This window comes from Molothrus aeneus, chromosome 1 (assembly GCF_037042795.1).
Source record: "Molothrus aeneus isolate 106 chromosome 1, BPBGC_Maene_1.0, whole genome shotgun sequence".
Lineage (NCBI taxonomy): Eukaryota > Metazoa > Chordata > Aves > Passeriformes > Icteridae > Molothrus > Molothrus aeneus.
Window position 1 is genome coordinate 68,338,712 of NC_089646.1, and position 15,009 is coordinate 68,353,720.

The 15,009-nt window shown below is 39.8% G+C and overlaps 1 protein-coding gene across 2 annotated transcripts in view; it reads right to left on the bottom strand.

The window, feature by feature from the left end:
- Positions 1–6,266: 6,266 nt before the first annotated feature.
- The window catches only part of CDYL (chromodomain Y like), a 105,724-nt gene continuing 96,981 nt past the window's right edge, over positions 6,267–15,009 (bottom strand). Inside the window, exons 5-7 of one of the 2 annotated variants that reach the window (XM_066558867.1) lie at positions 13,774–13,984; positions 9,259–9,402; positions 6,267–8,208 (exon numbers count right to left, since the gene is read on the bottom strand). In XM_066558867.1, coding sequence (XP_066414964.1) covers positions 8,050–8,208; positions 9,259–9,402; positions 13,774–13,984 — 514 coding nt within the window. In that variant the 3' untranslated portion in view covers positions 6,267–8,049. Of the gene's footprint in view, positions 8,209–9,258; positions 9,403–12,816; positions 12,908–13,773; positions 13,985–15,009 lie in introns of those variants that run through there. The other variant, XM_066558876.1, reaches the window with a different exon arrangement.

A 15,009-nucleotide genomic window follows, 5' to 3' on the forward strand; every position in this document is an offset into this window, starting at 1 on the left:
TTAACTCTTTCTAGGCAGGAAAATCCTATTCAGATCAAATAACAGTCCAAAATAATTTCACTGTTCTACTTTCTGTTTGAAAAAGAAATTAAGTTTTTTGTTCACCACAGAGGACATCAAGGAGGATGCCTGACATCCACCTCTAGAGAGCCTGGAATTCCTTGTGAAAGTTTCCCTATCCTATATAATCTTGCACAAAGAACCTTTAAAGTAAAGCTCTGAAGCTGTGCCAGGATGCCTTGGTCTGTAGTTTTGTGAACATTCCTTACTTTCACAAGTGTTGAATTCAGAAATTGTACTGCTACAATGGTAGGTCATTGTGGCAGGGGGATGAAACTGAGTTTGAAGTTGTCATGATGCAACGAGACTTGTTAGTGAAACCTTTAAAAAAAAGAACATTAGAGACAAAAATGTAGCTAAAATTCTTATGATGGGCAAAACCCTATAAACTTATTGGGTAAGTTATCCATGCAGGATATATATTTGACTACTGAATATTATGCATTGGGTGTGTGTAGTTGGCTTATTATGTATCATATTTTAAATAAGGGATTTAAAAAATTTAAGCAAGATTTATTTCCAGTTTGTTTTTACTGACAGTTGTGTGTATAACTCTTATGCTTACTGTCAGAAATATAAAACTTCATGACTGTTTTAAAGCCTAGGTTCATTAATCTGCTCAAATAGAAAAAAGCAGATATGAGGAGCTACAGAGCATTCTCTCAAAATCTATAACTGAGATTTTTGAGAAGTTGGAGGTCGTTTTGCTTTGCTGCAGGGCTGTGCAAATGGTTATATGCTTGTCAGTTAAACTGGTTTGGGGTTTTTTTACTCATTCTGGGCACCCAGCCAGCCTAACTTAGAAAACTGCAATTATCATGATTGTTAGGAACAGTTCCACTTCTTCCCTTGGATTTCTTCTGCCTTGCTTCTTTTCTTCTTTGAGGAAGTCTTACATTTTCCTGTCAGTTTTGAGGAGACCCTGATTTTCCCCTTAGGGGTTCCCACAGAGTCGCAGAGGCCCTCCAGCTCCCTGATAAATGTAATCCTATCAGAGGCAGCCACAAGCTGCAGTGTCACTCAACAGGATCAAATCCCCAACCTACAAAGCCAGGTCTTGCTCCTGGGAAGCCCACAGCACTTTGGGTTTTTAAATTTTACTGTTCAAAACCGAATTTCTAAATATATTTTGAATTTGAAGGCTGAGAGGCTTTGGCATTTGCACCATTCCTCATTTACAGTTGCTCTGTTTCTGTGGCAGGTGGTCAGTGAACACTTCCAAGGTATTTTGATGCCTTTCCACAGAACATGAATCAAAGAGGAAACACCAATTGATTAGTACACCAATTTGACCAGGCCTTACTTAAGTTGCCATAAATTTGAGCTCTGGTCCAATTTCCGAATTCTTCCATTGAGTCTAAGGGAATTCCAATTAAACAGGTGCGACGTGGAGCCGAAGGTGTCGCTAGTGATGAGCAGAAAGATTCTTGCCCTGTTCTGTCAGCTGGCAGCAGATGTTGGGCACCAGCAGCCCCTGGGCTGCAAGAGCCGTGCCCTGAGGGTGCCTGGGGTGGGGCAGCACTTACTGCACTCCAGCCCCTGGCCCCACATTCTCCAGAAGGAATGAGCCACTTCTCCTGTGAGGCTACTGGATAGCTCCTATTCATGTCTAGGGGGTAGGTGTGGATGGCTTCAGTTATCAGGGAGGGCAGGAGGGCTGCTGCTGTGAGCTGGGATCGAGCTGTGAGGTGCCGATAGTGCCTTGGCCTAGGGGCGACAGTGGGCAAGGCTGGAGCCTGAGCAGTGCTGCTCCTGCTCTTTCACCATCAGGGATTTGCAGGGTCCGGGCACGGCCCCTCTGCAGCTCCTCAGACAGAGCCCCTGCTGTGCCCGATAGGAACAGCGATGGAGGAGCTCCTTAAATGGCCGTGCCTCTTTCCTGCGGTGCCCGTGGGTTTGGGGAGGGATGCTCTGATTCTCCTTCCTCCTCCCGTGGTTTCAGTTTGAGGCGGGGCCCTGAGGGAGAATCCGGCGCTTATCTCAGCCGTGCCCCGCCCGGCCGGGCTGCTGTGCTCAGCGACAATGCACCTCTGGCTGTGGGTGCTGCAGCTCTTCTAAGGTTACAGCTGCTCTCCTAGGTCAGGATGAGCTCACAGGAGCTCTAGAAAAGCCCGAGATGGGCAAATAATGATGATGTGTTAGGTTCTTGTGTAGTGCTGGCGAGGTACTGTCCATCAGGGAACTTCCTGCGTTCAAAGCCTCTTCCTGGGATACATGACTCTGCTGAGGATTTCTGAAGTCTCGTTTATTTTCAGCCAACCAAACCCTGCAGTCAGAAACTTCTGGCAATTTTTATATGACTCAATTAATTATTTTGTATATATTAGCACTACAGACTGCTGTATTGCTTAGAATCACAGAGCATCCTGAGTTAGAAGGATCACAAGTCCAACTCCTGGCCCTGTGTAGGACATCCCAAGACTCACACCATGTGCCTGAGAGCGTTGTCCAAATGCTTCTTGTACTCTGCCAGGCTTGGTGTTGTGACCACTGCCCTGGGGAGCCTGTTCCAGTGCCCAACCACCCTCTGGGGAAAGAGCCTTTTTCTAATATCCAACCTAAACCTCCTCTGACACAACTTCAGGCCATTCCCTCAGGTCCTGTCCCAGCTCAGTGGCAAAACTGTGGTTTTAATGCCTGTGTGTCCAGAACTGTCTAGAAGGAGAGGTGTCACATCTCTTGCTCAGTGAGTTTCATTCCCAAAGCATTAATTTACCATGTGAGCATTGGGTGGAAGCATCCTGCTGTTAGGAAGTGCAGTGAGGAGCTGAATGGCATTTTAAATGTAGGCTAGCCACAGATTTTCAGAAATGCCTCACTTATTTTCAGGTTTTGAGGTACCTCAATAATATAATTCTTGCACACCTACTGCTTTTTCTTTTCCTCACGGAAAACTGTTTTCAACCAATTATGTTTAAAATGTTTAATATCTGCAAAAAATCTGTTTGCTGATCTAATCTTGCTGGCTCCATCCTCCTTGCACTGCCTCTGCCTTCCCTTCTCTGTGTTGTCCTTCCAGGAGCTATCAGGGTGGTTGAAGTCCCCTATGAAGACCAGGGCCTGAGACTCAAAATCTGAGTCTAGACACAGGTGCTGATAATGTCCTCCAGACTGTGTGGAACAGGTATACAAACACCTGATCTTCTTGTCAACTGTAGCTCTTCCAGAACTGAGCACAGTAAGAATGAGGACTTCAGGGAGAACAGCTGCCACTCCTCTACTTCTTTCTGTAGCTCCTTTTATGTCCTACACACTGGTTTTTTTGGTGGTTTCTAATTCTACTTATTTGTTGTATTTTTCCCTGTGCACGAAGGATGAGGAGGACCAGAGTTTAATCACAATCTTCTCATTTTGCATCACACTTCAGCATCTTTGCCCATCAAACCGCTTTTCATCCTGTGAGTACCTCAAGAGATAATTATATTTAGGGTTTGTTTGTTAGGAAGCTTGGTGCAGGACTTCAGTCATATCCCCCCTGAGTAAGGAAAAAAAATGCAGAGGGCTATGAGTATTTCCTAAAAAAATCTGAGGGGCAGTACAAGGCAGGACCATGATGTACCATACAGATGCTCTCCTTCCAGATACTTCTTTCCTTGGAAAGGCTCCATGACTGAAAGTTGCCAACTCTAAACCTGTTGCAAGCTCTGTAACAGTCTGTGTTGACAGCTAGTGGCAGTTCCTTAGGATGGAAAATCATGTGGCAAGCCGTGAGTTGAGGCATTTCCTTCCTCCTACTCTCCTCATACTCTCCCCAAAGCACACTTGTCATGTCCCAGATCAATGTGAAAGCGCCTGAACTTCCAGCAACAAACCCAGGCAGAGCATTGGCTCCATTTATTGAAGTAAGTTTTACCTGTCCATTTGGCAGAAATGTTTTGTTTGCTGCCTCATTCCCTAACTGGTTCAAGTCCTGTTTTATCCAGTTAAGTAATTTATAGCTCAGTATTATGTGGTTTTTTTCTATTCTTTCCAAGTATCCCTGACTTTAGGAAATTAATCCCACTAAATAGGTAATTTAATTCACCTGAACATTTTTCCATAATAATAATGGTGCAGTTTCTGAATTACAGGGAAGTGTCTCTTAGCAATGTTGTCAATCCAGTAGAGGACTTGCTCACAGGAACTGTTTCAATTCCCAGATTTGTGAACACAGAAAAAAAATCTACAGGCAGGTTTAGATCTGCAGATTACCCCAAAATATTGTAGGCTAGCTTACAAGGTTAAGACCTTGCTCTGATTTTTGCTCCAAGTTGTGCATCAGCAGATGGTGGGATTAAGTGCACACAGGTGGCTTTCAAACAGCTCCAAGTACCCTTCAGCCCATGGGTCTCTGCTGCTATTTGTTCATCAGGAGAAAAATTCTCTTATTTCCTTCCAAAAATAAATTTAAATGTGATAGAACTTCCATGGGGAAAGTGGTTGGTGCAGTCCAGTGCCCAATGCTGTTTTGGGTAGTGCCTGGGCTGTTGCCTATTTCAGAAAGAAAACTCAAACTCCTACACTGCACTTTCAAGGCTCCTGTGCTACTTTTCAATTTCAGCACAAACACAGCCAGTTGCCTCACAGATTGTCTCTATGTTCCATAACTAATGTAAGCAAATTGTGTAGTAGTGATTACAGTCAGGATAATGGATAGTCTTGACAGGAGATGCAGGGGTCAGGAATGAGCAGGGCTATAAAACTAGCTGAATTTTATATTCCAATACCATTATTCCTAATTCTGATAGCCATTGACTGGCACCCAAACAGGAGATTTGCCTTTGTGCCTGAAGGAGGAAAACCAGGAAACTTTCTGTTAAGAAAAAAAAAAAAGCCCTATGGAAGTTCTCTTGGCAGTCATTTACAAAGATACAATTTGTGCTCTTCCAAAATCCTCCAAATTCACAAAAGAATTAACACAGAAGATCCATTTTGAAGTACTTCTGGGAGGCTGTGACCCCAAATCTAGAGCTTTAGAAGAAATGCTAGCTGCAGAGTTCACATATGTCTGGGAGAACATCTGTGACTATGGCTGGCTTCAGTCATCAAAGCCTAAAACTGATGCTTCAGGGTAGGTAATGTATGCAGTACTGCAAATTTATGTAAAACACTACAAGCATCAGCAATGAATCAGGCTCAACAAAGACCTATCTCTTCTGTGAAGAAATGTCTTGAAAACACTCTTAAAAAATGTCTTAAGTCAGTTTCTATGATATTTCAGCTTATCTTGCTTGTTATTAGAGGTCTATAATGTTCCTGTCATTCTATTATGGCTTTGCAGAGACCGAACTAGACTTGACTGTAACCTTCACACACATCAAAAGATACTCACTGACCCATGCTGAAAAGAATGGGACAGTGTTTTCCTGAAGAAACATTATTCCTGTAGTCCAGTGTATGGACAAAAGGTGTGTGCCACTTATGCATGAGAAATTTGTTAATAGTGTCAAGTTAGTTACTGACAGTGCAAAGGAAGTGGCCTGAATGACTTTTTCCAGTCAGGAATTTAAAACAGTAAATAAATTATTCCCATTTTATCATGCAAACTGTAGGCAGCATAACAGCCTGATAGCAACACAAAAAAATGAATTAAGTAGAATTATTTCTTCAGGTGAACTGCCTGTACCTTCAACTGATTTAATTCTAAATGTCTTCCCTGTAACAGTTCTTTCATGTTTAAAGAAAGCATAAATAACCGCCCCCAGCTAATACACACACACACACACACACACATATATATATATCTATATATCTATAAACACTATGGCCTTAGAGGTGCTAGAAAAGCAATCTTTATACACATTGAACTCTAAAAGGTTTGACATTACAGAATGTGTAGGTAAAGGTATCTTTTATTCTTCTTTTCACTAAAATCAAATTCAACCAAGGAATTCTAACTTAACCCCCACTATTGTAAGGAAAACAGTCTTGTTTAAGAGCTTGCAAAAAAGCATTTACTGAACATTAGTTTGAACTCTAATGAAATAATTAAAAGCAGAATGACTCCCTATGTCTTCTTTCCCCATCTACCTCCTGTTAGAGAAAACTTACATAAAATTTACATCAATAAATTAATATTCAAATTTTAATTTGAAGGAAATTAAGAGCTTTTTAAACAACATAAAACAAGTATCAAAGCAAGCCTCTAAGTTACAAGATTTGTTTCAGCAACTTCAAAACTAGAATGGAAGTGTCTTTGAAAAAGACAACTCTGTGAGAGAACCACATTTAAAATGTGTTAAGAAATATTAGTTTTATTTAACCAGTTTTCACAGCTGAATATTTATTCTATAAAAACTTTACAGATTGTACAGTTTATATATAGTTCAAACTACTAGAACAAAGAAGTAGGTCCCACAGATGCAAAAATACTGTACCAATTCAAGGTAAAGGCAGATTTACACACTGTACAGCTCTCCACTGGGAAGGGGAGGTGGGTCAGTTCCAAGTAAAAAGTTCAAAACTGTACAAAAATAAGGTTTGATTTCATTTTCATTCTTCATAATACATTCAATAAGATTGCAAGCACAGATACCCAAGTAATAATAGATATCTGCAGTCAGGAATCAATAACCACTCCTGAAAGGAATGCAAAATAGGTCTATTTACACAGGGCACTCTTTTACACCATACTGCATATAGTGTATATTTCAAATAATAAAAAAGCATAGACAAAGAACATTAAACATCTAATATAAGGTAGTTTTTTTAAAGAGGTTTTTTTTTTTTTACTTAATAGTGTGCCAAAAGAATTAACTTATTAAATAATATATTCTAAGTGAACCTAAAATTTATGAACATAAAATGCATTTTTGGTGTAATACATCAATTAAACCAGCAAATAGGAAAAAAGAACCAAAAACAAAACCCAAACTGTATATAAAGTAGTATTTTCACCCAGCAACAGGAGCACTTATGTAGTTATTAAAAAACCAAAATAAACAAATAAAACCCCCCAAACAAACAAACAAACAACCCAGAGAGGCTTTTTAAAAACCCACAAAAACTAACTTATAACTTAGGATGTTCATATGTAAGATATTCAGTGATTCACTAATACTGCAAAACAAGCTTTTTTGTGTTTTTTTTTTTTTTGGTTTTTTTTTTTTTTTGTTTGTTTTTGTTTTTCTTTTTTTTCCTTCCTTCCCCCTTCCATTTCCCTCTGGCTCTCCCTCATTCCCTTTCTCTAAGAGACAGTGGTTTCTTCATGCTGTCTGGGTAAGAATCAGACATACTCCTGCCCCTTCCTCCCACCCCTCCATACCTCCCCCCTCAAAAATAACAGAGTGTTTCCTTAGCATTAATCCTGAGCACACTCTCTTTTTGGGGATATGTAAGATTTAAGCATAATAGGGTTTATTTACCCCAAAGTTTCAGAATGTTCCATTACTTGAGGTATTTCAACCTTCTTCTGAGACAATACCTTTTCTCTAAGCTGACTCACTGGGCAGAGAAAGCAAGGGCTGGCTAATACCCGTTTCAATTCTGTATTCTCATGAAAAAGAAAAGCATTACTCCAGACTTCCCTGCCACACAGAAAATAATGCAACACCATTCACTTTTTAATTAATTCTCTATTTGATACAGTACTAGCCAAAGATAACAAAAACTAGAGCTTTTAAAGAGATGTTTGGTAGTGCACTCTATGATTTTTAACCTAGTGTGTGTGTGTGTGTGTGTCTACATACACACTCTCACACATATTACATTTATATCTCTCTATATATATATAAATATATATATATATAAAAGACATATATAGATATATGCACACACATACACTTGTGTGTGTATACATCTGCGTGTAACAATCAGGGAGAAAGGAGTTTTGTTCAAATTTAAGAGATACAGTACTTTTAAACCCCTTGACAATAAAAGGGGAGGGGGGTGTGTGTCCACTCCTGTTCCCAAGCTGAGCAAGGGGTTAGTTTATATAAGGGTTTTTTAAATGGGCTTATTTTGCTTGCCCTGATGTCCAAGAAATACAATTCCAGTGTCATGGGCATCTCATCAGAATTCATCAATTCTGTTCTGCAGATATTTTAACATTGAGTCCATCCCTTGTGCTGAGCCCCAGATTTTCTTCAAAACTTCACACTCCTTTTCATTTGCTTGTTCCAAGTCCACCTTCATGATGTTCCGTACTAAAGCTTTGGATTCTTCAAGTACCTGGGCCAAAATGAAAAAAAAGGGGGAGTTGGGTGAGAAATGAGCACCCCAGGTGCTTCTATGGGCATATAACAGGTTTATGTGGACAAATGCTGGAGCTGATTATCAACTTAAGCTTATCAATTCATTACTATGACTGTAAGAAATGTTTCTCTTGTAAGAAATGCCATCTTCCTTGTGGCACCCCACAAAATTTCCTTTGCCTTATACCACCACAATTTAAAAGTGCACAGAAGTGTGAAAATAATGAAAATCATAAAATAACCATGAAAAAATGTATATATATGGTTTTGTAACTTTTGTAAGGAAAGTGCAAGTCCATAGTAGTGAAGGCTAATCATAACATTTTTATCCTAAACTGCTCTAACAAGTGGCCAGATATTGATTTCTTGAGCACTTAAAAGACACTGAAAAAAATCTCATTTGTTTGGTCTGTTTAGAAAATTAATAATTTGCTTTTAAAATCCAAAATTTCTAATGCATAGAACAGTTAATTTGTACTGCATCTTTCGTTGTAAGAAGGTTAAAATTACCACTATTTGATGCCATCTTGTGCAACTGCCAGCAGCACATACAACCACTATGTTTTACTCATAAAACAAAGTCCAGCACAACCTCAAAGACTGTACTTATTTCCTTGGTAATTTAAATTAGAACTCGACCTAACTCAAGATTTCTGTGTTTCTGTGCAGATGTTAGGGCAACTGTTAATACTGTTGATTAGAGTAAGTTGGACTTCAGCAACTCTGTTAATACCAAATTACATTATAAAAATCCAATGCTGGTTTAGTTTATGTTCCTTATCAAGTGCCACAGTACACTGCAGTTAAGAAGAATCAGGTAGAAACTTTAAAAAGAATCCTAAAAAAAAACTCAAACCAAAAAGATACATAAACATTTGTCAAAAAACATTGCTGTATTATAATGCAGTCCTTGTTTCACAAGAAGACTTTTTTTTTCCCCCCAGGACAAGAAGATGCAGTCCAGTACTACTTAGATTAATTCTTATTCATCTAATCATAAAAATACAAGAAGATAAAGGAAACTTACAACTGAATTACATGTGACAAGTTCTTTAATTCGAACCATTACTTCCTGTGTGAATGTTCCTGGCCAGAACACTTGGGAGACGAGTCCTTTGGCACAAGCTTCCTGCGCCGTCAGCTTCCTTCCACTGAACAACATTTCATTGGCCTGAAGGGATAAAAAGTTACTTCTGGTATGAAATGTAATGAGACAAAACTCAAAGGAAAAATGTTCAAAACAAATAAGAAAAATGCCTGCACTGTTTGAAATAGTTTTATTACAGCTCTTCCAAGTTTTAATTAAAAAAAAAGAAAAATACTGGCTTACAGCTGGCTGATCCGTGTTGTTGACCAGTACTAGGTCAGTAGTTATTGAAATGTGGATGTCTATGATTAATGGTTAAATGTGAAAATGTCTTTAGTCATTTCCTGGCTGTGAATATTTGTTAGCTCTGGCTTTCTTACAGTATTGCTCACTTGGTTATCTGTGTATGTGAGAATAGGTTATAATGCCTGGCAAATCTGTAAAACAGCAATAAACACATCAGCTTGCCCTTTATAATGATGTATTCCAATTTCTGACCAATTTCATTTCTTCAAGAGTCCAATACTGAAATGATAAATCCTTTAAGTATCTAATTATACTTAAAGGATTTATCTTATTAAAAACCCCCAGTATTTAAAAGATTTTGCACATGGTTGTATCCCAGCTGCAATAGAAGGACCAACCCCCATATCCGCCCTACTCCATTTTAGCACAATAGTAGTAGCTGGAATCTTCCTGTTCATCTGAACTCACCCCCTATTCAGCAACAACCAAACTGCCCTAACCCTATGCCTATGCCTGGGAGCCCTATCCAAACTATTTGCAGCCACATGTGCCCTTACCCAAAATGACATTGAAAAGATCATTGTCTTCTGCACTTCAAGCCAACTAGGGTTAATAATAGTTACAGTCGGACTAAACCTCCCCGAACTAGCCTTCCTTCACATCTCACAGAATCGAGTACTACCTTCTATGCAACAAGATGCTCTTTCTAGTTCTGTAAATGTTTTTGATTTGTAATTATCATGCACTTTACTATTTACCAATTTTCCCATTAAAGTTTTGTCCTACAGCGACTTTAATTCTAGCTTTAGTGAAGCTTTTTATACAGTTTGCAGTGACATTTACATAGAAACAGGCAGTGGAAATTAAAAAGTCAGAGTAATAGTCAACCTCAAAAAAAAAAATCAGTTATTGTTTCATAATGATTTATTTCCACTGAACAATGTGACAAACCCATTAGTGGATTCTTGAAATATAGGAAATAAGGCTGTTCTAAAACACAAACCTGACAGGTGTAACACTTCTAAGGGGAAAATACTGAGGTTTTTAATGTTTTCCAATAGTAGAACTTCTGGTAATTATTTCAGCAACTTTCAGTTAAGGATCTCAAATAATGAATTATTAACTTAATAAATAAGTATTTATTTGCTATGCTACATGTTCCTAGTATTGCATTTTACACGTGAAGCAATTTGGAAACTCTGTAGTCTCTTATTTGTTCCTTTCTAATAAAATACAAAGTCTGGGCTCTACTGGCATTTAACTTCCTGACTGCCAGTCCATTAGGAATGCAAGAAAAAAACCCAGCCAGTTTCCTGGCATATTTTACCATCAGCACATCTCTCACAGTTACTATGGAAAGCTGTGATTCACATATATTAGTTGATAAAAACCCAAATCTCTTGCACTATGATAGAGTTCGATACCCTATAGTTCTACCTTCTGTGACCACAGTATCAAATATACAGATTTATTAACCATTCCTTCTCATTTTCCAGAATGTATGTGAATAATAATAGCCTGAAATACTAGATAAAAATCAGAGATGTACACATGGTTGTCTAAAAAAAGGAATGCTTTTTCCTACACAGGTGGGGAAAAATTAGTCTTCCAAAATAATTTAAAAACCACTTAACATTTCTATGAAAGATCAAAATGTGAAGTCAATCTAACTAATAGTTATGACAGGCGAGCATTTAAGCCAGGTGGTCAGGTCTACATATTCTTCACATGTATCTTTGCAAGGATAAAAACCAATGCTAGAAAGCCTTTTTTTCCCCCTAAAACTTAGTTGCAACTGCTGAGTTCCCCTGAACATGAAACACCCTAAGTAAGAATGGTGCAGCTATCTTACTTCTGCCAGCTGTATCACAGTATTAGCATAAAGTCTCACAAGAAATGAACATTCCCATTGATGTTCTCACTTGACAGGTTTTGAAGGGAAATCTCTTGCTCTGGCATCTTCACTTTTGATCTATACACAACATCTGCTGGAGACCAACTGCTAAACAAGCTTTAATCATAATCATGCCTTGTACCTGCTGTAAAAGTTAACTCACTTGGTGGTTACTTTCTAAGAAATATACTACAGCCATAGAAATGAATGTGACAAAAACATTTCACTAAGATTCTCATTAGCAACCTTCATTTTCTCCTTCCACAGAGGAACTTCACTTGGACCTCTGGACTCTCTTCCAGTGAGGACTTTGAGGTTCACCAGGGTCCTTTGGTGCAAGGCCACAGGCACCAGGGGCCACGGAGCAGCTCAGCTCTCTTGCACAACGATCAGGAGGCAGCTGGCCTCTGAGCCACCCCAGATCCTGGCTGTGACAGGGACTCCAGGCACTATGGAACTGTGTTTCCCTCCTGACTGACAGAAAAGCTAAGACATCCTGCCAAGTGTGCTGGGGCCTGGCAGGGAGACCCAGTGTGTGATGTGTGATCACACAGCTCCTGGCCTTCATATCTAGGACCTGACAACCAGAGCAAGAGCTCCATGGCAGATCCATAATAACATCTCCCCATACAGACATCACCTCAATGTATTACAGATTATTTTCAAAACTCAAAAGCCAAGTTTAGGGACACTTCTAAAATTCTTGGTAATTCCAAGATGGTATCAGTTTTGAAGCCTAAGGTTTGGGCTTCAAATTTCCTGGAATAAACCCATGGTTGAAAACGAGGGAAAAAAAATCCCCATCCATGACAGACCTGCTCATCCACAGAAGGTGACTGACCCCACATGGAAGATATTTCCAGGAATCTTGCAATGGAACATTTTTACATAGCTGCAGCTAACAACATTGCATTTTAAGACTGACTTACAAGAGTTAGGGGTGGCGCTACTCCTGATGAATTGATATATTTGTAGAAAATGTTATGATGCATACAGAGGCCTTACTTTTTTGCTTTGTCTATTTTTTCCCCTGAATGTTTTGCATTTCACTCATAACATCTTCCTGCTGACCTCTCTCTCTCTCTCTTTTACAGACAAGAACATACTTCTGTATCTCCTATACGTATCTTCAAAAACATATCTTCTATATCTACATCAAAGTCTTCAGTATGGATTCTGAACATATTTCATGAAATGTACTGAGTAAAGTTCAGCTTTGTCCCATAGAGACACTACTTTGCTGCAGAGTGTCAATGATATTACAAAAACAGTGGATTTTTTTCCCTTTTTGCACTGATCATTTTGGAATTCTTACCACTGGAAGCTTTCAACTAAAATCTTTATATATAAGAATGAGAGCATTCACAAACACACATGAAAGAGTGCACTAGGGAAGAGCTTGTATTTTTTGTACAACTTCTAAAGAAATGAAAAGTAACAACCACAAGTCTTTAAAGGACGAGGATGTATGGAATGGATGGATGAATGGATGGATGGCCAAATAAAAAGGGAAAGGAACAATCAGTAATTTGAAACATGCTAAGATATTAAAGATACTCTTATAACTGTTAATCTATTTCAGTTACCTTTTCTGTTCTCTTCTAATAACTAAATCCAAATATGACACAATTAGCTATTAGATCTTTTAGAACTGGTGTTTTAATATATATTTTTTAAATCAATAAATACCTACAGGGAAGAAATGGCTTTTATAACAAACAGTGATTTTGGAAAACAGGTGTAGTCACAAGCACTTGTTTCTTACTGGCCAAACTGGAATAGGACATAGGTCTCAGTTTTCAAAGAACACAGTGCAAAAGAACACTAAGCAACATGAAAATAACATAGGTTGGAGATACTTAAGTAGCTTTTTGTTAGGGGTGCGTGGAAGCTGAAATAGTTATTTTGCATAGTGGCATAAGACTGCTCCTGGCTGCTGTCACAGTGCTCTGCTGTGCAGTGACACCAAGCGCCACACTGGTGCTGTGCTGAATGCGAGACACCTGTGGCTGGTCCCCACGAGGCAGCAGCAGGGGAGGTGTGTCTGGGTACACAGGACATGACCCTGCTGACACCATCAGGGTCAAAGGGGGGATTAAATCCCGTGCCTGCTTTCTGTTTCATGCATGCAGGTGAAGAGTAAGTTGTAAGAGCATGGAGCAGAAAAGCTATAAAGGGTGGCTTCTCATGAAAGGTTTTCATGAGAGAAAGAAAAAAATTAAGAAAAAGGAAGGCAAAAAGTCTTGAAATCACACTGGATAAATTATCCCAACTGAATTGTGAAGCTGTCAGCCCCTACCCTGCAAGCTACTTACAGAAGCCAGGCCCATAATCCGAGGGAATGTAAGGGATGAACATCCATCTGGACTTTGTCCAAAAGTAGTGTATGGTGTCTGAAACCAGGCCTTCTCGTTGGCCCAGACCACGTCACACAGAGGCAATATAGATGCTCCAAGTCCAATGGCTGGGCCATTTACTGCTACAATGATAGGCTTCTTAAACTGAATAAAAGTATTCACAAAATTCCTGAAGAGAAACAGAAACATGCGCTCACTACATATATTGAGAGTGTAAAATATAACAGCCCTTGAAAACTGCATAATAATTCATCTTCACAATAACATCACTTTCAAACCCAACCTGACAACCTTCCACAATGAGGTGGTTATTTGGTGGATGAGGGGAGAGAGGTGGATATTGTCTCTGCAGAGCTCAGAGTGAGGATTTCAGCACTGTCTCACATAAGAGTTTCAGAGTCACGCTGTTGATGTATGAGCTGGATGAGCAGACAGTGAGGTGGACTGGAAAACGTGGGAATGGCTGGCCCAGAGGGTGGTGACTCATGGCACAGGCCAGTGATTTAATTGTTGCACCCCATGGCGTCAGTGATGGGTCCAGCACTGTTCAACAGCTTTGTTGATGATTTGGTTGATGGGGAAGAGCTTATCCTGAGTGAGTTTGCTCAGGATACAAAACCAGGCTGATACACCAGAGGATTGTGCTGCCATCCAGAGGGACCTTGACTGGCTGGAGAAATGAGCTGACAGGAACCTCCTAAAGCTAAACAAGGGAAGTGCAAAGCATTGTGCCCAGGGAGGAACAACCCCAGGCATCAATGTATGCTGGAAGGCAAGCTGGAAAGCAGCTTGGCAGAAATTGAGCTAGGGTTCCCAGTGGATACCAAGTTGAACTTGAGCCAGCAGTGTGCCAGTGCTATCCTGCACTGCTTTAGGAGGAATGTTGTGTGGAGTGTGCAGGAGTTGATCCTGCCCCCCTGCTCAGCTCCAGTGTTATTATGGTCTCCTCAGTGAAAGGGAGACTCCAAGGTGATCTAGCAAAGGGGCATCAAGGTGACTCAGGGGCTCAGTGAGCTGGGCATGCTCAGGCTGGAAAAGAGAAGGCTCAGGGGATGTCATCAAAGTGTAAAAAAGTACCTTAAAGGGATGCAAAGACAGACCCAGACTCTTTTCAGTGGTGCCCATTGAGGCAGTGGGCACAAACTGAAACATGGGAGGTTCCCTCTGAACAGCAGGAAAGGCAGCCAACAAAGT